The 26,550-nt window shown below is 51.8% G+C and overlaps 1 protein-coding gene across 10 annotated transcripts in view; it reads left to right on the forward strand.

The window, feature by feature from the left end:
- The window catches only part of LOC110533327 (transcription factor COE1-A), a 306,747-nt gene that overhangs the window by 202,457 nt on the left and 77,740 nt on the right, over positions 1–26,550 (forward strand). For 7 of the 10 annotated variants that reach the window (XM_036989681.1, XM_036989686.1, XM_036989687.1 and 4 more), the window contains exons 8-10: positions 1,992–2,130; positions 16,670–16,803; positions 25,851–25,977. In XM_036989681.1, coding sequence (XP_036845576.1) covers positions 1,992–2,130; positions 16,670–16,803; positions 25,851–25,977 — 400 coding nt within the window. The remainder of the gene's footprint in view (positions 1–1,991; positions 2,131–16,669; positions 16,804–25,850; positions 25,978–26,550) is intronic. The other 3 variants (XM_036989684.1, XM_036989689.1, XM_036989691.1) reach the window with 1 other exon arrangement.

Consider the following 26,550-nt stretch of genomic DNA (forward strand, 5'->3'; position numbering starts at 1 on the left):
GCCCAATGTATGACCATATTAGAGAGACATATTTCCCTCAGATTACACAGATCCACAAAGAATTCGAAAACAAATCCAATTTTGAAAAACTCCCATATCTACTGGGTGAAATTCCACAGTGTGCCATCACAGCAGCAAGATTTGTGACCTGTTGCCACGAGAAAAGGGCAACCAGTGAAGAACACACACAATTGTAAATACAACCCATATCTATGCTTATTTATTTTATCTTGTGTCCTTTACCATTTGTACATTGTTAAAACACTGTATATATATATACATAATATGACATTTGTAATGTCTTTATTGTTTTGAAACTTCTGTATGTGTGATGTTTACTGTTAATTTTTATTGTTTATTTCACTTTATATATTCACTTTATATATTATCTACCTCACTTGCTTTGGCAATGTTAACACATGTTTCCCATGCCAATAAAGACCTTGAATTGAATTGAAATTAAATTGAGAGAGAGAGAGAGAGAGAGAGAGAGAGAGAGAGAGAGAGAGAGAGAGAGGGGTTGACATTGAAATAAACATAGAGAGGAGAGGTAGAGCTGTGAGCTGCTGTGGGGAATGGGGCAGGGAGTTAGGCAGGTTAGGAGTTGTCTGTCCAGGGAGACTAGTTAACAGGGAGTTAGGCAGACAGGGAGGTGTCTGTCCAGGGAGACTAGTTAACAGGGAGTTAGGCAGGTTAGGAGGTGTCTGTCCAGGGAGACTAGTGAACAGGGAGTTAGGCAGGTTAGGAGGTGTCTGTCCAGGGAGACTAGTGAACAGGGAGTTAGGCAGGTTATGAGGTGTCTGTCCAGGGAGACTAGTGAACAGGGAGTTAGGCAGGTTATGAGGTTTCTGTCCAGGGAGACTAGTGAACAGGGAGTTAGGCAGGTTAGGAGGTGTCTGTCCAGGGAGACTAGTGAACAGGGAGTTAGGCAGGTTAGGGGGTGTCTGTCCAGGGAGACTAGTGAACAGGGAGTTAGGGGGGTTAGGAGGTGTCTGTCCAGGGAGACTAGTGAACAGGGAGTTATGGGGGTTAGGAGGTGTCTGTCCAGGGAGACTATCACAGGTGTTTGCCAAGTCCTTTTCAAGAGAGGCAGGAAGGAGCCTTTTGAAGCTGCAGAGATTGGAGGCTTTTCTGAGCACCAGGGGAGTCCTCTTAGCACAGCTCAGCCTAGTCCAGCCCGGTTCCTATTGGACCACAGTAATGGACTCAGCACTCAGCAACACCAACCCATTAGCTACCTCCTATTGTTTCTGGGCTCTCGAATGAGGGACGCTTCCAATTAAATGAACCTGCATGTCATTCTATCAGCCAGCAGTCCCGAGTCTCAAGGAGAGAGGGAGAGAGGGAAAGAAGGATAGATGGAGAGAAGGAGAGAGGGAGAGAAGGAGAGAGGGTGAGAAGGAGGGTAAGAAGGAGAGATGGAGAGGAGGAGAAATGAAGAGAATGAGAGAAGGAGAGAGGGAGAGAAGGAGAGAAGGAGAGAGGGAGAGAAGGAGAGAGGGTGAGAAGGAGAGAGGGTGAGAAGAAGAGAGAGGGAGAGAAGGAGAGATGATGAGAAGAAGAGAGGGAGAGAAGGAGAGAGGGAGAGAAGGAGAGACGGAGATAAGGAGAGGGAGATAAGGAGAGAAGGAGAGGGAGAGAGGGAGAGAAGGAGAGACGGAGAGAAGAGTACACTAAAACACAGACGCTCTTATATGAAGAAGCACAATTTGTTGGTTATTTTATATTTTAAATGTTTTATATATTTTTTTATTTGATCATTTATTTTGTATTTTCGTAATTGTTTATTTTTTGATAGTTGGTTATTGAAAGTGCATAGAAGCTGGCTGGACTAGGAGTTTCAGATTTCCATTGACATTACATTAATTCAGCTCTCTGTATCACTATGATGGTGCATATGTTATGGTTGTAGATGGAATGATCCGATCTGGAGACACCCCAGATTTGTCAAAACATCCTAACCTTTGACCTCTGTGTGTATCTATGTCCAGGTGGTGGTGTCTACTACGGTCAGTGTGGACGGACATGTCCTGGCGGTCTCTGACAACATGTTTGTCCACAACAACTCCAAACACGGCCGCAGGGCTCGTAGGCTGGATCCTTCGGAAGGTCCGTCTTACCTGGAGCATGGTAGGCACCCTCTCACTTTTCTACTGACCGTCTGTCTGTCTGTCAGTCTGTCTGCCCTCTGGTCTGACCGTCTGTCAGTCTGTCAGTCTGTCTGCCCTTTGGTCTGACCGGCTGTCTGTCTGTCAGTCTGACTGCCCTCTGGTCTGACCGTCTGTCAGTCAGTCTGCCCTCTGGTCTGACCGTCAGTCTGTCTGTCAGTCTGTCTGCCCTCTGGTCTGACCGTCTGTCTGTCTCTCAGTCTGTCTGCCCTCTGGTCTGACCGGCTGTCTGTCTGTCTGTCAGTCTGTCTGCCCTCTGGTCTGACCGGCTGTCTGTCTGTCAGTCTGTCTGCCCTCTGGTCTGACCGGCTGTTTGTCTGTCAGTCAGTCTGCCCTCTGGTCTGACCGTCTGTCTGTCTGTCAGTCTGTCTGCCCTCTGGTCTGACCGTCTGTCAGTCAGTCTGTCTGCCCTCTGGTCTGACCGTCTGTCTGTCTGTCAGTCTGCCCTCTGGTCTGACCGTCTGTCTGTCTGTCAGTCTGTCTGCCCTCTGGTCTGACCGGCTGTCTGTCTGTCAGTCTGACTGCCCTCTGGTCTGACCGTCTGTCAGTCAGTCTGCCCTCTGGTCTGACCGTCAGTCTGTCTGTCAGTCTGTCTGCCCTCTGGTCTGACCATCTGTCTGTCTCTCAGTCTGTCTGCCCTCTGGTCTGACCGGCTGTCTGTCTGTCAGTCTGTCTGCCCTCTGGTCTGACCGGCTGTCTGTCTGTCAGTCTGTCTGCCCTCTGGTCTGACCGGCTGTTTGTCTGTCAGTCAGTCTGCCCTCTGGTCTGACCGTCTGTCTGTCTGTCAGTCTGTCTGCCCTCTGGTCTGACCGTCTGTCAGTCAGTCTGTCTGCCCTCTGGTCTGACCGTCTGTCTGTCTGTCAGTCTGCCCTCTGGTCTGACCGTCTGTCTGTCTGTCAGTCTGTCTGCCCTCTGGTCTGACCGTCTGTCAGTCAGTCTGTCTGCCCTCTGGTCTGACCGTCTGTCTGTCTGTCAGTCTGCCCTCTGGTCTGACCGTCTGTCTGTCTGTCAGTCTGTCTGCCCTCTGGTCTGACCGTCTGTCAGTCAGTCTGTCTGCCCTCTGGTCTGACCGTCTGTCTGTCTGTCAGTCTGCCCTCTGGTCTGACCGTCTGTCTGTCAGTCTGTCTGCCCTCTGGTCTGACCGTCTGTCAGTCAGTCTGTCTGCCCTCTGGTCTGACCGTCTGTCTGTCTGTCAGTCTGCCCTCTAGTCTGACCGTCTGTCAGTCAGTCAGTCTGCCCTCTGGTCTGACCGTCTGTCTGTCTGTCAGTCTGACTGCACTCTGGTCTGACCGTCTGTCAGTCAGTCTGTCTGCCCTCTGGTCTGACCGTCTGTCAGTCAGTCTGCCCTCTGGTCTGACCGTCTGTCTGTCTGTCAGTCTGACTGCCCTCTGGTCTGACCGTCTGTCAGTCAGTCTGTCTGCCCTCTGGTCTGACCGTCTGTCAGTCAGTCTGCCCTCTGGTCTGACCGTCTGTCTGTCTGTCAGTCTGTCTGCCCTCTGGTCTGACCGTCTGTCTGTCAGTCTGCCCTCAGGTCTGACCGTCTGTCAGTCAGTCTGCCCTCTGGTCTGACCGTCTGTCAGTCAGTCTGCCCTCTGGTCTGACCGTCTGTCTGTCTGTCAGTCTGACTGCCCTCTGGTCTGACCGTCTGTCAGTCAGTCTGTCTGCCCTCTGGTCTGACCGTCTGTCAGTCTGACTGCCCTCTGGTCTGACCGTCTGTCTGTCTGTCAGTCTGACTGCCCTCTGGTCTGACCGTCTGTCAGTCAGTCTGTCTGCCCTCTGGTCTGACCATCTGTCAGTCAGTCTGCCCTCTGGTCTGACCGTCTGTCTGTCTGTCAGTCTGTCTGCCCTCAGGTCTGACCGTCTGTCTGTCAGTCTGCCCTCTGGTCTGACCGTCAGTCTGTCTGTCAGTCTGTCTGCCCTCTGGTCTGACCGTCTGTCAGTCAGTCTGCCCTCTGGTCTGACCGTCAGTCTGTCTGTCAGTCTGTCTGCCCTCTGGTCTGACCGTCTGTCTGTCTCTCAGTCTGTCTGCCCTCTGGTCTGACCGGCTGTTTGTCTGTCAGTCAGTCTGCCCTCTGGTCTGACCGTCTGTCTGTCTGTCAGTCTGTCTGCCCTCTGGTCTGACCGTCTGTCAGTCAGTCTGTCTGCCCTCTGGTCTGACCGTCTGTCTGTCTGTCAGTCTGCCCTCTGGTCTGACCGTCTGTCTGTCTGTCAGTCTGTCTGCCCTCTGGTCTGACCGGCTGTCTGTCTGTCAGTCTGACTGCCCTCTGGTCTGACCGTCTGTCAGTCAGTCTGCCCTCTGGTCTGACCGTCAGTCTGTCTGTCAGTCTGTCTGCCCTCTGGTCTGACCATCTGTCTGTCTCTCAGTCTGTCTGCCCTCTGGTCTGACCGGCTGTCTGTCTGTCAGTCTGTCTGCCCTCTGGTCTGACCGGCTGTCTGTCTGTCAGTCTGTCTGCCCTCTGGTCTGACCGGCTGTTTGTCTGTCAGTCAGTCTGCCCTCTGGTCTGACCGTCTGTCTGTCTGTCAGTCTGTCTGCCCTCTGGTCTGACCGTCTGTCAGTCAGTCTGTCTGCCCTCTGGTCTGACCGTCTGTCTGTCTGTCAGTCTGCCCTCTGGTCTGACCGTCTGTCTGTCTGTCAGTCTGTCTGCCCTCTGGTCTGACCGTCTGTCAGTCAGTCTGTCTGCCCTCTGGTCTGACCGTCTGTCTGTCTGTCAGTCTGCCCTCTGGTCTGACCGTCTGTCTGTCTGTCAGTCTGTCTGCCCTCTGGTCTGACCGTCTGTCAGTCAGTCTGTCTGCCCTCTGGTCTGACCGTCTGTCTGTCTGTCAGTCTGCCCTCTGGTCTGACCGTCTGTCTGTCAGTCTGTCTGCCCTCTGGTCTGACCGTCTGTCAGTCAGTCTGTCTGCCCTCTGGTCTGACCGTCTGTCTGTCTGTCAGTCTGCCCTCTAGTCTGACCGTCTGTCAGTCAGTCAGTCTGCCCTCTGGTCTGACCGGCTGTCTGTCTGTCAGTCTGACTGCACTCTGGTCTGACCGTCTGTCAGTCAGTCTGTCTGCCCTCTGGTCTGACCGTCTGTCAGTCAGTCTGCCCTCTGGTCTGACCGTCTGTCTGTCTGTCAGTCTGACTGCCCTCTGGTCTGACCGTCTGTCAGTCAGTCTGTCTGCCCTCTGGTCTGACCGTCTGTCAGTCAGTCTGCCCTCTGGTCTGACCGTCTGTCTGTCTGTCAGTCTGTCTGCCCTCTGGTCTGACCGTCTGTCAGTCAGTCTGCCCTCAGGTCTGACCGTCTGTCAGTCAGTCTGCCCTCTGGTCTGACCGTCTGTCAGTCAGTCTGCCCTCTGGTCTGACCGTCTGTCTGTCTGTCAGTCTGACTGCCCTCTGGTCTGACCGTCTGTCAGTCAGTCTGTCTGCCCTCTGGTCTGACCGTCTGTCAGTCTGACTGCCCTCTGGTCTGACCGTCTGTCTGTCTGTCAGTCTGACTGCCCTCTGGTCTGACCGTCTGTCAGTCAGTCTGTCTGCCCTCTGGTCTGACCATCTGTCAGTCAGTCTGCCCTCTGGTCTGACCGTCTGTCTGTCTGTCAGTCTGTCTGCCCTCAGGTCTGACCGTCTGTCTGTCAGTCTGCCCTCTGGTCTGACCGTCAGTCTGTCTGTCAGTCTGTCTGCCCTCTGGTCTGACCGTCTGTCAGTCAGTCTGCCCTCTGGTCTGACCGTCAGTCTGTCTGTCAGTCTGTCTGCCCTCTGGTCTGACCGTCTGTCTGTCTCTCAGTCTGTCTGCCCTCTGGTCTGACCGGCTGTCTATCTGTCAGTCTGTCTGCCCTCTGGTCTGACCGGCTGTCTGTCTGTCAGTCTGTCTACAGTATAGTATAGTCTAGAGTCTGAGTCTCTGTCTCTCTGTGTTTGTCCATCTGCCTGACTTTGTACATTTGTCTGTCTGTCTGTCTGTCTGTCTGTCTGTCTGTCAGTCTGTCTGCCCTCTGGTCTGACCGGCTGTTTGTCTGTCAGTCAGTCTGCCCTCTGGTCTGACCGTCTGTCTGTCTGTCAGTCAGTCTACAGTATAGTATAGTCTAGAGTCTGAGTCTCTGTCTCTCTGTGTTTGTCCATCTGCCTGACTTTGTACATTTGTCTGTCTGTCTGTCTGTCTGTCTGTTTGTATACGATTGGAACATGGAAAGGTTCTAGACACAGGGTGGCAGGGTGGGAGGAGACTGGGTGGGAGGAGACTGGGTGGGAGGAGACAGGGTGGGAGGAGACTGGGTGGGAGGAGACAGGGTGGGAGGAGACTGGGTGGGAGGAGACTGGGTGGAGGAGACTGGGTGGGAGGAGACTGGGTGGGAGGAGACTGGGTGGGAGGAGACTGGGTGGGAGGAGACAGGGTGGGAGGAGACTGGGTGGGAGGAGACTGGGTGGAGGAGACTGGGTGGAAGGAGACTGGGTGGGAGGAGACTGGGTGGGAGGAGACAGGGTGGGAGGAGACTGGGTGGGAGGAGACTGGGTGGAGGAGACTGGGTGGGAGGAGACTGGGTGGGAGGAGACAGGGTGGGAGGAGACTGGGTGGGAGGAGACTGGGTGGAGGAGACTGGGTGGGAGGAGACTGGGTGGGAGGAGACAGGGTGGGAGGAGACAGGGTGGGAGGAGACAGGGTGGGAGGAGACTGGGTGGAGGAGACTGGGTGGAGGAGACAGGGTGGGAGGAGACAGGGTGGGAGGAGACTGGGTGGGAGGAGACCTGGTTGGAGGAGACAGGGTGGGAGGAGACTGGGTGGGAGGAGACAGGGTGGGAGGAGACTGGGTGGGAGGAGACTGGGTGGAGGAGACAGGGTGGGAGGAGACTGGGTGGGAGGAGACTGGGTGGGAGGGGGCAGGGTGGGGGAGACTGGGTGGGAGGGGGCAGGGTGGGGGAGACAGGGTGGGAGGAGACTGGGTGGGAGGAGACTGGGTGGGAGGAGACCTGGTTGGAGGGGGCAGGGTGGGAGAGACTGGTTGGGAGGAGACTGGGTGGGAGGAGACTGGGTGGGAGGAGACCTGGTGGGAGGAGACCTGGTGGGAGGGGGCAGGGTGGGAGGAGACTGGGTGGGAGGAGACTGGGTGGGAGGGGCCAGGGTGGGGGAGACAGAGGGGGAGACAGGGTGGGAGGAGACTGGGTGGGAGGAGACCTGGTGGGAGGGGGCAGGGTAGGGGAGACAGAGGGGGAGACAGGGTGGGAGGAGACTGGGTGGGAGGAGACCTGGTGGGAGGGGGCAGGGTGGGAGGAGACAGGGTGGGAGGAGACAGAGGGGGAGGAGACTGGGTGGGAGGAGACTGGGTGGGAGGAGACAGGGTGGGAGGAGACTGGGTGGGAGGAGACCTGGTTGGAGGAGACAGGGTGGGAGGAAACTGGGTGGAGGAGACAGGGTGGGAGGAGACTGGGTGGGAGGAGACAGGGTGGGAGGAGACTGGGTGGGAGGAGACTGGGTGGAGGAGACAGGGTGGGAGGAGACTGGGTGGGAGGAGACTGGGTGGGAGGAGACCTGGTGGGAGGAGACCTGGTGGGAGGGGGCAGGGTGGGAGGAGACTGGGTGGGAGGAGACTGGGTGGGAGGGGCCAGGGTGGGGGAGACAGAGGGGGAGACAGGGTGGGAGGAGACTGGGTGGGAGGAGACCTGGTGGGAGGGGGCAGGGTGGGGGAGACAGAGGGGGAGACAGGGTGGGAGGAGACTGGGTGGGAGGAGACCTGGTGGGAGGGGGCAGGGTGGGAGGAGACAGGGTGGGAGGAGACAGAGGGGGAGGAGACTGGGTGGGAGGAGACTGGGTGGGAGGAGACAGGGAGGGGGCAGGGTGGGAGGAGACCTGGTGGGAGGTGGCAGGGTGGGAGGAGACAGGGTGGGAGGAGACAGAGGGGGAGGAGACTGGGTGGGAGGAGACAGGGAGGGGGCAGGGTGGGGGAGACAGAGGGGGAGAGCCACAGCACAATGACCCTGTCAGATTGTATACTTCTTCACTTTATAATGTCATGATTCAATATGCACCAGGGCCAGACACACACACACATCACCACACATGTGCTCAGCCAATGGATTGCCATTGACAGCTCCTCTTATCAATAATGGATGGCTAAAATAGTCAGGAAAATTCACTTTCTTCTTCATTGCCGAGCAAAAAGGCTTTTCGGGGGCCTCTTAGAGGATGAGACTGAGCCACAAAGCAGTCATTTCCCAAGTGCAGCCCGTTGTCTTTGATTGCACAAATGCTTCATGAGGATCCACAGGCTGAACACATCTCAGAGTAACCCTGAGTATCTCTGTCTGTCTGTCTGTCTGTCTGTTTGTGTGGTTGTCCGTCTGTGTGGCTCTCCGTGTGTCTGTCTGTCTGTCTGTCTGTCTGTCTGTGTGTCTGTCTGTCTGTCTGTCTGTCTGTCTGTGTGGTTGTCCGTCTGTGTGGCTCTCCGTGTGTCTGTCTGTCTGTCTGTCTGTCTGTCTGTCTGTCTGTTTGTATACGATTGGAACATGGAAAGGTTCTAGACACAGGGTGGCAGGGTGGGAGGAGACTGGGTGGGAGGAGACTGGGTGGGAGGAGACAGGGTGGGAGGAGACTGGGTGGGAGGAGACAGGGTGGGAGGAGACTGGGTGGGAGGAGACTGGGTGGAGGAGACTGGGTGGGAGGAGACTGGGTGGGAGGAGACTGGGTGGGAGGAGACTGGGTGGGAGGAGACAGGGTGGGAGGAGACTGGGTGGGAGGAGACTGGGTGGAGGAGACTGGGTGGAAGGAGACTGGGTGGGAGGAGACTGGGTGGGAGGAGACAGGGTGGGAGGAGACTGGGTGGGAGGAGACTGGGTGGAGGAGACTGGGTGGGAGGAGACTGGGTGGGAGGAGACAGGGTGGGAGGAGACTGGGTGGGAGGAGACTGGGTGGAGGAGACTGGGTGGGAGGAGACTGGGTGGGAGGAGACAGGGTGGGAGGAGACAGGGTGGGAGGAGACAGGGTGGGAGGAGACTGGGTGGAGGAGACTGGGTGGAGGAGACAGGGTGGGAGGAGACAGGGTGGGAGGAGACTGGGTGGGAGGAGACCTGGTTGGAGGAGACAGGGTGGGAGGAGACTGGGTGGGAGGAGACAGGGTGGGAGGAGACTGGGTGGGAGGAGACTGGGTGGAGGAGACAGGGTGGGAGGAGACTGGGTGGGAGGAGACTGGGTGGGAGGGGGCAGGGTGGGGGAGACTGGGTGGGAGGGGACTGGGTGGGAGGAGACTGGGTGGGAGGGGGCAGGGTGGGGGAGACTGGGTGGGAGGGGGCAGGGTGGGGGAGACAGGGTGGGAGGAGACTGGGTGGGAGGAGACTGGGTGGGAGGAGACCTGGTTGGAGGGGGCAGGGTGGGAGAGACTGGGTGGGAGGAGACTGGGTGGGAGGAGACTGGGTGGGAGGAGACCTGGTGGGAGGAGACCTGGTGGGAGGGGGCAGGGTGGGAGGAGACTGGGTGGGAGGAGACTGGGTGGGAGGGGCCAGGGTGGGGGAGACAGAGGGGGAGACAGGGTGGGAGGAGACTGGGTGGGAGGAGACCTGGTGGGAGGGGGCAGGCTGGGGGAGACAGAGGGGGAGACAGGGTGGGAGGAGACTGGGTGGGAGGAGACCTGGTGGGAGGGGGCAGGGTGGGAGGAGACAGGGTGGGAGGAGACAGAGGGGGAGGAGACTGGGTGGGAGGAGACTGGGTGGGAGGAGACAGGGTGGGAGGAGACTGGGTGGGAGGAGACCTGGTTGGAGGAGACAGGGTGGGAGGAAACTGGGTGGAGGAGACAGGGTGGGAGGAGACTGGGTGGGAGGAGACAGGGTGGGAGGAGACTGGGTGAGAGGAGACTGGGTGGAGGAGACAGGGTGGGAGGAGACTGGGTGGGAGGAGACTGGGTGGGAGGGGGCAGGGTGGGGGAGACTGGGTGGGAGGGGGCAGGGTGGGGGAGACAGGGTGGGAGGAGACTGGGTGGGAGGAGACCTGGTTGGAGGGGGCAGGGTGGGAGAGACTGGGTGGGAGGAGACTGGGTGGGAGGAGACTGGGTGGGAGGAGACCTGGTGGGAGGAGACCTGGTGGGAGGGGGCAGGGTGGGAGGAGACTGGGTGGGAGGAGACTGGGTGGGAGGGGCCAGGGTGGGGGAGACAGAGGGGGAGACAGGGTGGGAGGAGACTGGGTGGGAGGAGACCTGGTGGGAGGGGGCAGGGTGGGGGAGACAGAGGGGGAGACAGGGTGGGAGGAGACTGGGTGGGAGGAGACCTGGTGGGAGGGGGCAGGGTGGGAGGAGACAGGGTGGGAGGAGACAGAGGGGGAGGAGACTGGGTGGGAGGAGACTGGGTGGGAGGAGACAGGGAGGGGGCAGGGTGGGAGGAGACCTGGTGGGAGGTGGCAGGGTGGGAGGAGACAGGGTGGGAGGAGACAGAGGGGGAGGAGACTGGGTGGGAGGAGACAGGGAGGGGGCAGGGTGGGGGAGACAGAGGGGGAGAGCCACAGCACAATGACCCTGTCAGATTGTATACTTCTTCACTTTATAATGTCATGATTCAATATGCACCAGGGCCAGACACACACACACATCACCACACATGTGCTCAGCCAATGGATTGCCATTGACAGCTCCTCTTATCAATAATGGATGGCTAAAATAGTCAGGAAAATTCACTTTCTTCTTCATTGCCGAGCAAAAAGGCTTTTCGGGGGCCTCTTAGAGGATGAGACTGAGCCACAAAGCAGTCATTTCCCAAGTGCAGCCCGTTGTCTTTGATTGCACAAATGCTTCATGAGGATCCACAGGCTGAACACATCTCAGAGTAACCCTGAGTATCTCTGTCTGTCTGTCTGTCTGTTTGTGTGGTTGTCCGTCTGTGTGGCTCTCCGTGTGTCTGTCTGTCTGTCTGTCTGTCTGTGTGTCTGTCTGTCTGTCTGTCTGTCTGTCTGTCTGTCTGTCTGTCTGTGTGGTTGTCCGTCTGTGTGGCTCTCCGTGTGTCTGTCTGTCTGTCTGTCTGTCTGTCTGTCTGTCTGTCTGTCTGTCTGTGTGTCTGTCTGTCTGTCTGTCTGTCTGTCTGTCTGTGTGTCTGTCTGTCTGTCTGTCTGTCTGTGTTGCTGTCTGTCTGTCTGTCTGTCTGTCTGTCTGTCTGTCTGTGTTGCTGTCTGTCTGTCTGTCTGTCTGTCTGTCTGTCTGTCTGTCTGTCTGTGTTGCTGTCTGTCTGTCTGTGTTGCTGTCCGTGTGTGTATCAATATATGTCTGTCTGTCTGTTTGCACGTGATCATGCCAGGGTTAAAATGTGCTTGTGTGTCTGTCTGTCTGTCTGTCTGTCTGTCTGTCTGTGTTGCTGTCTGTCTGTCTGTCTGTCTGTCTGTCTGTCTGTCTGTCTGTCTGTCTGTCTGTCTGTCTGTCTGTCTGTCTGTCTGTCTGTGTTGCTGTCTGTCTGTCTGTGTTGCTGTCCGTGTGTGTATCAATATATTTCTGTCTGTCTGTTTGGACGTGATCATGCCAGGGTTAAAATGTGCTTGTGTGTGTTTACATTTATGTTTTGTTGTATGCTCAGCGTTCATTTCATTGTGTGTGTGTGTGTGTGTATGTGTGTGTGTGTGTGTGTGTTTACTGTATGTGTGTGTGTAGCGTGTTGCACGGCAGGCGAGCAGCACGGGGAGCAGATGGCGAGGAGAAAGGCTGGGAAAGTTTAATCCTATCAGATGGATTGCCGCTTCTCCATCTGGTTAATCCACGCATAATTTCAGCGTGGTCGAAACAGGCGATTTAGGCCAAGATTACTGCCTCAGATTGCTGGCCCAGGCCCTCCTCATCTCTCCCAGGTTACCACTGGGCCACATTGCATTATGGTCGGGCTTCCACAATAAGGAAGACAGGAGACCCAGTCTCAGCCCGAAGATAAGGGCTCATCTCAATTCATCCTGCTGAATATTGACTGTATCCTCCCTCAAAGCTGACATCCCCAATACATGTCAAATAAGGAAGACAAACGTGTTTATTTTACGATTGAAAGTTGGTCATTTCTCTGTCAACCAAAGAAGGCTGTGATTATTAAGGGAGAGAAAACCTTCCATTGAAACAAACATAGTGAAAATAAAGACTTTGTGCTCGTCTTTTGACCGCAGCGCAGCCGTGCTAAAATAGTCATTTAACATGCCCTCTCTTGTACAATTGCTTTAGTCTACGTACTGAATGGGACTATAATACCATGTAGTCTGTAGCACTGTTTAGATATACAATACTGATGATTGGATTACCCTACTCTACTATATTCTACTCTACTCTACTCTACTCTATTCTACTCTACTCTATTCTACTATATTCTACTCTACTCTATTCTACTCTACTCTACTCTATTCTATTCTACTATATTCTATTCTACTGTACTCTAGTCTACTATATTCCACTCTACTATATTCTACTCTACTCTACTCTATTACACTCTACTCTATTCTACTCTATTCTACTATATTCTACTCTATTCTACTCTACTCTATTCTACTCTACTCTACTCTACTCTATTCTACTATATTCTATTCTACTGTACTCTAGTCTACTATATTCCACTCTACTATATTCTACTCTACTCTACTCTATTATACTCTACTCTATTCTACTCTATTCTACTATATTCTACTCTACTGCACTCTAGTCTACTATAGTCTACTCTATTCTACTCTACTTTTTTCCACTCTATTCTACTATATTCTACTCTACTCTATTCTACTCTATTCTACTCTACTCTACTCTGTTCTACTATACTATATGCTACTCTATTCTACTCTATTCTACTCTACTCTATTCTACTCTATGGTACTATATTCTACTCTACTGTACTCTATTCTATACTTTTCTACTCTGCTCTATTCTACTTTATTATACCATATTCTACTCTACTCTACTCTACTCTACTCTACTCTACTCTACACAACTATATTCTGCTCTACTCCATTCTACTATATTCTACTCTACTCTACTATATTCTACTCTACTCTACTCTACTATATTCTACTCTACTCTACTATATTCTACTATATTCTACTCTATTCTACTATATTTTACTCTACTCTACTCTACTATATTCTACTATATTCTACTCTACTCTACTCTACTCTACTCTGCACTACTCTACTCTACTCTACTCTACTCTACTCTACTCTACTCTACTCTACTCTACTCTACTCTACACTTCTATATTCTGCTCTACTATATTCTACTCTATTCTACTATATTCTGTTCTACTCTACACTACTATATTCTACCACATTCTACTCTACTCTACTCTACTCTACTCTACTATATTCTACCACATTCTACTCTACTCTACTCTACTCTACTCTACTCTACTGTAGAATACGTGGATGTGGATTAAGGCAGCCCCCACCTCTCTAATTGAGAAGGGTTAATGCCCCCCACCTCTCTAATTGAGAAGGGTTAATGCCCCCCACCTCTCTAATTCAGAGGGGTTAAAGCCCCCCACCTCTCTAATTCAGAGGGGTTAAAGCCCCCCCACCTCTCTAATTCAGAAGGGTTGAAGCCCCCCAACTCTCTAATTCAGAAGGGTTGAAGCCCCCCAACTCTCTAATTCAGAAGGGTTGAAGCCCCCCACCTCTCTAATTCAGAAGGGTTAAAGCCCCCCCACCTCTCTAATTCAGAAGGGTTGAAGCCCCCCAACTCTCTAATTCAGAAGGGTTGAAGCCCCCCAACTCTCTAATTCAGAAGGGTTGAAGCCCCCCACCTCGCTAATTCAGAAGGGTTAAAGCCCCCCCACCTCTCTAATTAAGAGGGATTAAAGCCACCCACCTCTCTAATTCAGAAGGGTTGAAGCCCCCCACCTCTCTAATTCAGAAGGGTTAAAGCCCCCCACCTCTCTAATTCAGAAGGGTTAAAGCCCCCCCTCCTCTCTAATTGAGAAGGGTTAAAGCCCCCTCACCTCTCTAATTAGAGGGGTTAAAGCCCCCCACCTCTCTAATTCAGAAGGGTTAAAGCCCCCCACCTCTCTAATTAGAGGGATTGAAGCCCCCCAGCTCTCTAATACAGAGGGTTTAAAGCCCCCCACCTTTCTAATTCAGAGGGGTTATAGCCCCCACCTCTCTAATTCAGAAGGATTAGGTTAAAGCATTTAGTTGTACAACTGACTACAACTGACCTTTTACTGTACAACAAACAGCATTTTCTCAGACATGGACTCTGGACACCCAGCTTAGTGCTCTAGTAAAGCATTCTGGAGCCATAAGGTACAGTGTGTAGATACAGTATAGAACTCTATGTATCCTGGTCCCCTCCCTGCCGGTCTGTCCAATGGCTGGTCCCTGTTCATTTCTCATTAAGGTGAGCTAAGTGAGTACTGTACTAGGAGCAGACTCAAGAGGCTCAGAGCCGGAGCACGCTGCTTAGACCACTGCACTATGGCAGTTCACCATGCTCTAGCAAGGAAGAGAGGGAGAGGAAGAGAGAGAGAGAGAGAGATGGAGAGATGGAGAGAGATGGAGAGAGATGGGGAGAGAGGAAGACGGCGAGAGGGAGAGAGAGAGAGAGAGGGAGAGATGGAGAGAGATGGAGAGAGAGGAAGACGGCGAGAGGGAGAGAGAGAGAGAGGGAGAGAGGGAGAGGAGGAGAGAGTTTTTCCCCATAGCAGCGGCCTTTAAAGAGGTCTCTGTGAGTTCCAGCTGTAAATGATCCTCTGCTTTTCTGCCTGATCTCCATTCAGAGGTTAAAACCACCATCACTCTTCTAGGGTGTGTGTGTGTGTGTGTGTGTTTGGTGTGTGTGGGTGAGTTTTGTGTCCGTGTGTTTGGTGTGTGTGTGTGTGTGTGTGTGTGTGTGTGTGTGTGTGTGTGTGTGTGTGTGTGTGTGTGTGTGTGGAGCGCAGCGCTGCACTCTTAGTTAGATCCAGCTGTGGGAGTTTTTTGTATGTTTTTGGTTTCCTGCTTTGGCCTGAGAGGTGTTAAATCACAAGACCCCTCTTTCTAACACACACACCTGTCCCTGTGTGTCCTGTCCCTCTATGTACTGTTTGTCATCAGTGTAACGTGTACTTTATAAGGTATTAGGTATTATATAGATACAGTATTATTATATATTATTGGGCTATTTGATTTTGTTTCTCAACTGTGTAACCAACCTCCTAGACTGAGGTGATCTAACTGTAAGCTGCATTTCTGTCTGCCTCCCTTCCCTTCTCCTCTCCCCTCCCCTCCCCTCCCCTCCCTCTCCCCCTCCCCTCCCCTCCCCTCCCCTCCCCTCCCCTCCCCTCCCCTCCCTTCTCCTCTCCCCTTCCCTCCTCTCTCTTCTTCTCTCCCCCTCCCCTCCCCTCCCTTCTCCCATCCCCCTCCCTCCTCTCTCTTCTCCTCTCCTCTCCCACTCCCCTCCCCTCTCTTCTCCCATCCCCCTCCCTCCTCTCTCCCCTCCCCTCCCCTCCCTTCTCCTCTCTCCCTCCCCTTCTCTCTCTTCTCCTCTCTCTTCTCCTCTCCCTTCTCCTCTCCCCCGCCCCTCCTCTCTCTTCTCCTCTCCCCCTCCCCTCCCCTCCCTTCTCCTCTCTCCCTCCCCTCCTCTCTCTTCTCCTCTCTCTTCTCCTCTCCCTTCTCCTCTCCCCATCCCTCCTCTCTCTTCTCCTCTCCCTTCTCCTCTTCCCCTCCCTCCTCTCTCTTCTCCTCTCCTTCTCCTCTCCCCCTCCCTCCCCTCCCTTCTCCTCTCCCTTCTCCTCTCTCTTCTCCTCTCCCTTCTCCTCTCCCCCTCCCCTCCCCTCTCTTCTCCTCTCCCTTCTCCTCTCCCCTCCCCTCTCTTCTCCTCTCCCTTCTCCTCTCCCCCTCCCTCCTCTCTCTTCTCCTCTCCCTTCTCCTCTCCCCCTCCCTCCTCTCTCTTCTCCTCTCCCTTCTCCTCTCTTCTCCTCTCCCTTCTCCTCCCCCCTCGCATCCTCTCTCTTCTCTTCTCCCTTCTCCTCTCTCTTCCCCTCTCCCTTCTCCTCTCTCTTCCTCTCTCCCTTCTCCTCTCCCTTCTCCTCTCTCTTCCCCTCTCCCTTCTCCTCTCTCCCCCTCTCCCTTCTCCTCTCCCTTCTCCTCTCTCTTCCCCTCTCCCTTCTCCTCTCTCTTCCTCTCTCCCTTCTCCTCTCCCTTCTCCTCTCTCTTCCCCTCTCCCTTCTCCTCTCCCTTCTCCTCTCTCTTCCCCTCTCCCTTCTCCTCTCTCTTCCCCTCTCCCTTCTCCTCTCTCTTCCTCTCTCCCTTCTCCTCTCCCTTCTCCTCTCTCTTCCCCTCTCCCTTCTCCTCTCTCTTCCTCTCTCCCTTCTCCTCTCCCTTCTCCTCTCTCTTCCCCTCTCCCTTCTCCTCGGTCTTCCCCTCTCCCTTCTCCTCTCCCTTCTCCTCTCTCATCCCCTCTCCCTTCTCCTCTCCCTTCTCCTCTCCCTTCTCCTCTCTCTTCCCCTCTCCCTTCTCCTCTCCCCCTCCCATCCTCTCTCTTCTCCTCTCCCTTCTCCTCTCTCTTCTCCTCTCCCTTCTCCTCTCCCCCTACCTCCCTCTTCTCTCCCCCTGCCCTGACCTGTGTCTGGAAGCAGCTGCCCCCTGCATCAAAGCCATCAGCCCCAGTGAGGGCTGGACAACAGGGGGCGCAACTGTCATCATCATAGGGGACAACTTCTTCGACGGCCTCCAGGTCATCTTTGGCACCATGCTGGTCTGGAGTGAGGTGAGTACATGATGATACATGCGGACACACACACACACACACACACACACACACCCTCTCATCCCTCCACACAAACACCCCATCCATACTGACCGTAGGGTCAGTGTCCTTGGTATTGTATTGTATCCTTACAGTACTGTAGTTTTTCTAGATTTCTATCTTGAAAGATAAAACCCAGCCAGTCCAACTAGGCCAGCTGTGGTAAAGCCCTCCCCCCAGATAAAACCCAGCCAGTCCAACTAGCCCCCCCCTCCCCCCCCCCCCCCCCACCCCAGATAAAACCCAGCCAGTCCAACTAGGCCAGCTGTGGTAAAGCCCTCCCCCCAGATAAAACCCAGCCAGTCCAACTAGCCCCCCCCCCCCCCCCCCCCCACCCCAGATAAAACCCAGCCTGTCCAACTAGGCCAGCTGTGGTAAAGCCCCCCCCCCCCCCCCCAGATAAAATCCAGCCAGTCCAACTAGCCCCCCCCCCCCCCCCCCCCAGATACTGATAGACATAGCAGTAAACCATCTGGATCAAACAGAGTTCTGCAGTTGTTGAAATACTGTGAAGTGTAGTTGTCTTCCAGAAATATTAAGCAAGACTTTCGCAATTTTGGTTTGGAAACGTGACAGGAAACAAAAGTTAGTTCAACTGACACCATCGCATAACACTGTGTGTATTTTTATCAGCTTTCAAAAGCACTGGTCAGAATATGCCGTTTTCTCCTGCGCAATACATTCCACTTGAATTTGACCTTGTCAACCTTTGACCTCGGTGATGGTGAGGAGTGGTCCTGCCTCAGCCGTTAAAAGATGTAATGGAGCCTCGCTGCCGGTTTTTATTCTCCCTCACAGCTGAAGAGCTGAATATAAAACGTAAAGCGCTCTGTAAGGGCCAGTTTAACGACATGTAAAACGCTGACGGCTGTGTGTGTGTGTGTGTGTGTGTGTGTGTGTGTCTGTGTGTGTGCTTGCGTGCGTGTGTGCGTGCGTGCCGGAGCTAGATTGGTCTCTCATCTGTGCTTTGTATGCCTCACACACACACACACACACACACCAGCACACACACTCTCATCTCCTGGAGCTCTCCATTCATCACAGGGGCCGATCAGGGGACAAATTCAGCTGCTATTTATTCAGAGCAGCTCTTCTGATCCACTCAATTAGCAGTCATGTAGGACTGGCGACGTGTGGCTTGGGGCTGACACTACTTAGTACTGTGGATGTATTCTATAGAACCGTACATGAACGTTAGCTACAGTGAACGACTGTTAGGGTGAGAGTCGTCAGTGAGGGGAATAGATTGTGTTAGTGCTGCTACATGATGAGCGTTTGACCACATCTGGGTGAGTAGACCTTGGAATCAGGGATAGTATGGCATTGATGAAGTGGGATTTAGGTACGTGAGTGTGTACAGTATGTTCACCTTACCCTGTAGTCTACATCTGGGACGCAATGATAGAAGAGCCCCCTCTCTCTCTCCACTCCCCCTCAGCCCTCTCTCTCTCTCCTCTCCCCCTCAGCCCTCTCTCTTTCTCCTCTCCCCCTCAGCCCTCTCTCCTCTCCTCCCTGAGCCCTCTCTCTCTCCTCTCCCCCTCAGCCCTCTCTCTCCTCTCCCCCTCAGCCCTCTCTCTCCTCTCCCTGTCAGCCCTCTCTCTCCACTCCCCCTCAGCCCTCTCTCTCTCTCCTCTCCCCCTCAGCCCTCTCTCTCCACTCCCCCTCAGCCCTCTCTCTCTCTCTCCTCTCCCCCTCAGCCCTCTCTCGCTCTCTCCTCTCCCCCTCAGCCCTCTCTCTCTCTCCACTCCCCCTCAGCCCTCTCTCCTCTCCTCCCTCAGCCCTCTCTCTCTCCTCACCCCCCTCAGCCCTCTCTCTCCTCCCCCGTCAGCCCTCTCTCTCTCCTCTCCCCCTTAGCCCCCTCTCTCTCCTCTCCCCCCTCAGCCCTCTCTCTCCTCTCCCCCCTCAGCCCTCTCTCTCTCCTCTCCCCCCTCAGCCCTCTGTCTCTCCTCTCCCCCCTCAGCCCTCTCTCTCTCCTCTCCCCCATCAGCCCTCTCTCTCCTCCCCCCTCAGCCCTCTCCCCCCTCAGCCCTCTCTCTCTCCTCTCCCCCCAGAATTGTCCAGCTGCCCTGCCCTCCCTGTCTGTTTACCCACCCTCAACCCTGGGTTTATTTCTGAGGGTCCATACAGAGGTAGACCCTCTTCTCTCTCTGCTCACCCCATAGCTGTGTGGTATAGCCTACATAGCTACTGTCCCAGTCTGCCGTCCTCAGTGTTCTGTGCTGTTCTCAGAGGCTGGTTGGTTGAGGTGTTGTCCGGCCATTGGTCCCGTGTAGGAAGTGCCGACGCCCCACAGTGTGTTTCTAATTACAGCTTTCCCATAGCGGATGTGCCAGGGGTGAGAATGAGTTTGCTCCCTGCTCCCAGGGGCCTACAGAGCCTCCCTAATATCACCCAACCAGCCCCCGCTACCCCTGTACCTCCGATACTGATCAGCCCTGCACAGCTGATGATGAGGAGAGGCCATGAAGAGCAGGCCTAATGAACACACACACACACACACACTGGTCCTTGTCATGCTGTTCCCTCACCCCCACTCAAGCCCTGTGTTTGTTTACCTTCTCTAAAACACAACAGGTGTGAGGGGAGCTGTGGCTCCAGTCCAACAATAGCATGCTTACTTTGGGTATGTGTGCGTGTGTGTGTGTGTGTGTGTGTGTGTGTGTGTGTGTGTGTGTGTGTGTGTGTGTGTGTGTGTGTGTGTGTGTGTGTGTGTGCGCGTGTGTGTGTGTGTGTGTGTGTGTGTGTGTGCGTGTGTGTGTGTCTGTGTGTGTGTTTACACCATCTAGACACACTTAACACTTCTCAACAGAAAGTCCTTAGTTGCTGCAGTGCAGAAGACTTAAACCACTAATACCTTCATTCACAACAAGTGATCAATTCAATAAACGTTTTGTTTATGTTTCGGACTTCATTGTCGACAGTTTGTCCTCCTCTTCGCTCCTCTCTTCCTCCTCCAGCCTTCCCTCTGTAACCGCTAAGTGTGGAGAGTGTTTCCCTGACGGCCCATAAGTAGGGATCAGTGGAGAGTTGTTGTGTTGAAGGGTACCACTCACAATCCTAGAGTCTGACATAGGAGAGGAGAGGAGAGAATTAACAGAGTCTGACAGAAGAGAGGAGAGGAGAGGAGAGGAGAGGAGAGGAAAGGAGAGGAGAGGAGAGGAGAGGAGAGGAGAGGGTGGACAGAGTCTGACAGGAGAGAGGAGAGGAGAGGAGAGGAGAGGAGAGGAGAGGAGAGGAGAGGAGAGGAGAGAGAGAGAGAGAGAGAGAGAGAGAGAGAGAGAGAGAGAGGGTGGACAGAGTATGTGGAGAACACAACTAGACATAAGACAGAGACTTGACTAACGGCTGTCGGTTTCCTGCTCTTCTCTCTCTTCTCTCTCTCAACTCAACTCAAGGGCTTTATTGGCATGGGAAACGTGTTAACATTGCCAAAGCAAGTGAAGTAGATAATAAACAAAAGTGAATTAAACAGTGAAATGAACAGTAAACATTACACTCACAGAACTTCCAAAAGAATAAAGACATTTCAAATGTCATGTTATGTACAAATAGTTAAAGTACAAAAGGGAAAATAAATAAACATAACTATGGGTGGAATTTACAATGGTGTTTGTTCTTCACTGATTGCCCTTTTCTTGTGGCAACAGGTCACAAATCTTGCTGCTGTGATGGCACACTGTGGAATTTCACCCAGTAGATATGGGAGTTTATCAAAATTGGGTTTGTTTTTTTAATTCTTTGTGGATCTGTGTAATCTGAGGGAAATATGTGTCTCTAAAATGGTCATACATTTGGCAGGAGGTAAGGAAGTGCAGCTCAGTTTCCACCTCATTTTGTGGGCAATGTGCACATAGCCTGTCTTTTCTTGAGAGCCAGGTCTGCCTTTCTCAATAGCAGGGCTATGCTCACTGAGTCTGTAAATAGTCAAAGCTTTCCTTAAGTTTGGGTCAGTCACAGTGGTCAGGTATTCTGCCACTGTGTACTCTCTGTTTAGGGACAAATAGCATTCTAGTTTGCTCTGTTTTTTGTTAATTCTTTCCAATGTGTCAAGTAATAATCTTTTTGTTTTTCATGATTTGGTTGGGTCTAATTGTGCTGCTGTCCTGGGGCTCTGTGGGGTCTGTGTGCTTTTGGACCAGTTTGCTTAGGGGACTCTTCTCCAGGTTCTGTAGGGGATGGTTTCTTTGTGGAAGGTTAGGGAATCGCTTCCTTTTAGGTGGTTGTAGAATTTAACTGCTTTTTTTGTATTTTCATAATTAGCGGGTATCGGCCTAATTCTTCTCTGCATGCATTATTGGGATTTTATGTTGTACACAGAGGATATTTTTGCAGAATTCTGCATGCGGAGTCTCAATTTGGTGTTTGTTCCATTTTGTGAATTCTTGGCTGGTGGGTTCTGTAACTGATTCAAGTATTTTTAGCCAAATCCTAATTGCTATGTCAAATTGTATGTTACTTTTGATGGCATAGAAGGCCCTTCTTGTCTTGTCTCTCAGATCGTTCACAGCTTTGTGGAAGTTACCTATGGCGCTGATGTTTAGGCAAAGGTTTATATGGTTTTTCCTGTGCTCTATGGCAATGGAATTTGTATTTGTGGTCCTGGGAACTGGACCTTTTTTGGAACACCATTATGTTTGTCTTACTGAGATTTGCTGTCAAGATCCATGTCTGACAGAATCTGTGCGGAAGATCTAGGTGCTGCTATAGGCCCTCCTTGTTTGGGAACAGATCTACGTGCTGCTGTAGGCCCTCCTTGTTTGGGAACAGATCTAGGTGCTGCTGTAGGCCCTCCTTGTTTGGGAACAGATCTAGGTGCTGCTGTAGGCCCTCCTTGTTTGGGAACAGATCTAGGTGCTGCTGTAGGCCCTCCTTGTTTGGGAACAGATATATGTGCTGCTGTAGGCCCTCCTTGGTTGGGAACAGATCTAGGTGCTGCTGTAGGCCCTCCTTGGTTGGGTACAGATCTAGGTGCTGCTGTAGGTCCTCCTTGGTTGGGTACAGATCTAGGTGCTGCTGTAGGCCCTCCTTGTTTGGGAACAGATCTAGGTGCTGCTGTAGGCCCTCCTTGTTTGGGAACAGATCTAGGTGCTGCTGTAGGCCCTCCTTGGTTGGGAACAGATCTAGGTGCTGCTGTAGGCCCTCCTTGTTTGGGAACAGATCTAGGTGCTGCTGTAGGCCCTCCTTGTTTGGGAACAGATCTAGGTGCTGCTGTAGGCCCTCCTTGTTTGGGAACAGATCTAGGTGCTGCTGTAGGCCCTCCTTGTTTGGGAACAGATCTAGGTGCTGCTGTAGGCCCTCCTTGTTTGGGTACAGATCTAGGTGCTGCTGTAGGCCCTCCTTGTTTGGGAACAGATCTAGGTGCTGCTGTAGGCCCTCCTTGTTTGGGAACAGATCTAGGTGCTGCTGTAGGCCCTCCTTGTTTGGGAACAGATCTAGGTGCTGCTGTAGGCCCTCCTTGTTTGGGAACAGATCTAGGTGCTGCTGTAGGCCCTCCTTGTTTGGGAACAGATCTAGGTGCTGCTGTAGGCCCTCCTTGTTTGGGAACAGATCTAGGTGCTGCTGTAGGCCCTCCTTGTTTGGGAACAGATCTATGTGCTGCTGTAGGCCCTCCTTGTTTGGGAACAGATCTAGGTGCTGCTGTAGGCCCTCCTTGTTTGGGAACAGATCTAGGTGCTGCTGTAGGCCCTCCTTGTTTGGGAACAGATCTATGTGCTGCTGTAGGCCCTCCTTGGTTGGGAACAGATCTAGGTGCTGCTGTAGGCCCTTCTTGGTTGGGTACAGATCTAGGTGCTGCTGTAGGTCCTCCTTGGTTGGGTACAGATCTAGGTGCTGCTGTAGGCCCTCCTTGTTTGGGAACAGATCTAGGTGCTGCTGTAGGCCCTCCTTGTTTGGGAACAGATCTAGGTGCTGCTGTAGGCCCTCCTTGGTTGGGAACAGATCTAGGTGCTGCTGTAGGCCCTCCTTGTTTGGGAACAGATCTAGGTGCTGCTGTAGGCCCTCCTTGTTTGGGAACAGATCTAGGTGCTGCTGTAGGCCCTCCTTGTTTGGGTACAGATCTATGTGCTGCTGTAGGCCCTCCTTGTTTGGGTACAGATCTAGGTGCTGCTGTAGGCCCTCCTTGGTTTGGAACAGATCTAGGTGCTGCTGTAGGCCCTCCTTGTTTGGGTACAGATCTAGGTGCTGCTGTAGACCCTCCTTGGTTGGGATCAGATCTAGGTGCTGCTGTAGGCCCTCCTTGGTTGGTGACAGAATCACCAAATCATCAGCAAACAGCAGACCTTTGATTTCAGATTCTAGTAGGGTGAGGCCGGGTGCTGCAGACTGTTCTAGTGCCCTCTCCAATTTGTTTATATATATGTTGAAGAGGGTGGGGCTTAAGCTGCAATTTGTATAGCAGACCCTCATTCCAAATTGAGTCAAAAGATTTTTTGAGATCAACAAAGCCTGAGAAGCCTTTTTTTCAGTTTGTTTGTTTGTCAATTAGGGTGTGCAGTGCAATTTGGTAAAAAGCGTATTTGACATTTGCTCAGTAAATTGTTTTCACTGAGGAATTGTACGAGTCTCCTGTTAATGTTAATGCACAGGATTTTCCCTAGTTTACTGTTGACGAATATCCCACGATAGTTATTGTGTTCAAATTTGTCTCCCCTTTTGTGGATTGGGGTGATCAGTCCTTGGTTCCAAATATTGGGGAAGATTCCAGAGCTAAGGATGATGTTAAATAGTTTTAGTATAGCCAATTGGAATTTGTGGTCTGTATATTTTATCATTTCATTGAGGATAGGCCTTTTTGGGTTGGAGGGTTTGTATTTTGTCTTGTAGTTCAGTCAATCTATTTGGAGAATCCAGTGGGTTCTGGAAGTCTTTAATAGCAGAATCTAAGATTTGTATTTGATCATGTATATGTTGTTGCTGTTTGTTCTCTGTTATAGAGACAAAACATTTGGAGAAGTGGTTTAACATCTCCATTTTGGATAGATAAGTCTTCGTGTTAGAGTCTATGGATTCTTCATTTACATTGAGCTGATTTCTGACGTACTGTTCCTTCTTTTTCACCATGATTCACCATAGTGAAGGTGTAGACTCAGGTTTTCTGGGTCTCTAGGTTTTTGGTTGGATAGGTTTCTCAATAATTTTTTTAGTTTTAGGCATTTTTCATCAAACCATTTGTCATTGTTGTAAAATTTATTTGGGTATCGGTTGATTGATTTGAAATCGAAGCTTAGAGGCCAAATATACTGTTTAGTCTTTCTGCTGCCAAGTTTACACCTTCACTATTACAGTGGAACGTTTTGTCCAGGAAGTTGTCTAAAAGGGATTGAATTAATTGTTGACTAATTGAATTTAAGAATTTAGAATTTAACGGCTCTTTCCTGGATTTTGATAATTAGTGGGTATCGGCCTAATTCTGCTCTGCATGCATTATTTGGTGTTCTACATTGTACACGGAGGATATTTTTGCAGAATTCTGCATGCAGAGTCTCAATTTGGTGTTTTTCCCATTTTGTGAAGTCTTGGTTGGTGAGCGGACCCCAGACCTCACAACCATAAAGGGCAAAGGGCTGTATGACTGATTCAAGTATTTTTAGCCAAATCCTAATTGGTATGTTGAAATTGATGTTCCTTTTGATGGCATAGAATGCCCTTCTTGCCTTGTCTCTCAGATCGTTCACAGCTTTGTGGAAGTTACCTTTGGCGCTGATGTTTAGGCCAAGGTATGTATAGTTTTTTGTGTGCTCTAGGGCAACAGTGTCTAGATGGAATTTGTATTTGTGGTCCTGGCGACTGGACCTTTTTTGGAACACCATTATTTTGGTCTTACTGAGATTTACTGTCAGGGCCCAGGTCTGACAGAATCTGTGCAGAAGATCTAGGTGCTGCTGTAGGCCCTCCTTGGTTGTTGACAGAAGCACCAGATCATCAGCAAACAGTAGACATTTGAATTCTAGTAGGGTGAGGCCGGGTGCTGCAGACTTTTCTAGTGCCTGTGCCAATTCGTTGATATATATGTTGAAGATGGTGGGGCTTAAGCTGCATCCCTGTCTCACCCCACGACCCTATGTGAAGTAATTTGTGTGTTTTTTTGCCAATTTTAACCGCACACTTGTTGTTTGTGTACATGGATTTTATAATGTCGTATGTTTTACCCCCAACACCACTTTCCATCAATTTGTATAGCAGACCCTCATGCCAAATTGAGTCAAAGTATTTTTTGAAATCAACAAAGCATGAGAAGACTTTGCCTTTGTTTTGGTTTGTTTGGTTGTCAATTAGGGTGTGCAGGGTGAATACATGGTCTGTTGTACGGTATTTTGGTAAAAAGCCAATTGGGATTTTCCCAAGGTTACTGTTGACGCATATTCCATGGAAGTTATTTGGGTAAAATTTGTCTCCACTTTTATGGATTGGGGTGATCAGTCCTTGGTTCCAAATATTGGGGAAGATGCCAGAGCTATGGATGATGTTAAATAGTTTTAGTATAGCCTTTGGAATTTGTTGTCTGTATATTTGATAATTTCATTAAGGATACCATCAACACCACAGGCCTTTTTGGGTTGGAGGGTTTTTATTTTGTCCTGTAACTCATTCAAGGTAATTGGAGAATCCAGTGGGTTCTGGTAGTCTTTAATAGTTCATTCTAAGATCTCTTTCTCTTTCTCTTTCTCTCTCTCTCTCTCTCTATCTCTCTCTCTCTCTCTCTCTCCCTCTCTCTCTCTCTCTCTCTCTCTCTCTCTCCCTATACCCCCTCTCTCTCTCTCTTTCTCTCTCTCCCTATACCCCCTCCCTCTCTCTCTTTCTCTCTCCCTCTCCCTTTCTCTCTCTCTCTCTCTCTCTCTCTCTCTCTCTCTTTCTCTCTCTCTCTCTCTCTCTCCCTATACCCCCCTCTCTCTCTCTCTCTCTTTCTCTCTCTCTCTCTCTCTCTCTCTCTCTCTCTCTCTCCCTCTCCTTATACCCCCTCTCTCTCTCTCTCTTTCTCTCACTCTCTCTCTCTCTCTCTCCTCCTGCAGCTCATTACGCCCCATGCCATCCGGGTACAGACTCCGCCCCGCCACATCCCAGGGGTGGTGGAGGTGACCCTCTCCTATAAGTCCAAGCAGTTCTGTAAAGGCACTCCCGGACGCTTCATCTACACAGGTCAGTTACCCTACTGTAGATTACTACTCTGTCTACTCTATGTCCTTGACGGGATCACACAAGTCCATCTCTCACCCTTATACAAGTCTTTCACGCTATTAAAGCACCGTCAAATGTAAATACAGTACTAGACATCACAGGTAATTTGCAGACAGACAGTGCTCTAGGGCAACAGTGTCTAGATGGAATTTGTATTTGTGGTCCTGTTGACTGGACCTTTTTTGGAACACCATTATTTTGGTCTTTCTCTCTCTCTCTTTCGCTCTCGCTCTCGCTCTCTCTCCAGCTCTCTCTCCAGCTCTCTCTCTCTCTCTCTCTCTTCAGTTCACTCTCTCCAGCTCTCTCTCTCTAGCTTTCGCTCTCTCTCTCTCTCTCTCTCTCTCTCTCTCTCTCTCTCTCTCTCTCTTCAGTTCACTCTCTCCAGCTCTCTCTCTCCAGCTTTTGCTCTCGCTCCCTCTCTCTCTATCTCAATTCAATTCAATTCAAGGGCTTTATTGGCATGGGAAACATGTGTTAACATTGCCAAAGCAAGTGAGGTAGATAATATATAAAGTGAATATATAAAGTGAAAAA

The sequence above is a fragment of the Oncorhynchus mykiss genome, chromosome 10 (assembly GCF_013265735.2).
Source record: "Oncorhynchus mykiss isolate Arlee chromosome 10, USDA_OmykA_1.1, whole genome shotgun sequence".
Taxonomy (NCBI): domain Eukaryota; kingdom Metazoa; phylum Chordata; class Actinopteri; order Salmoniformes; family Salmonidae; genus Oncorhynchus; species Oncorhynchus mykiss.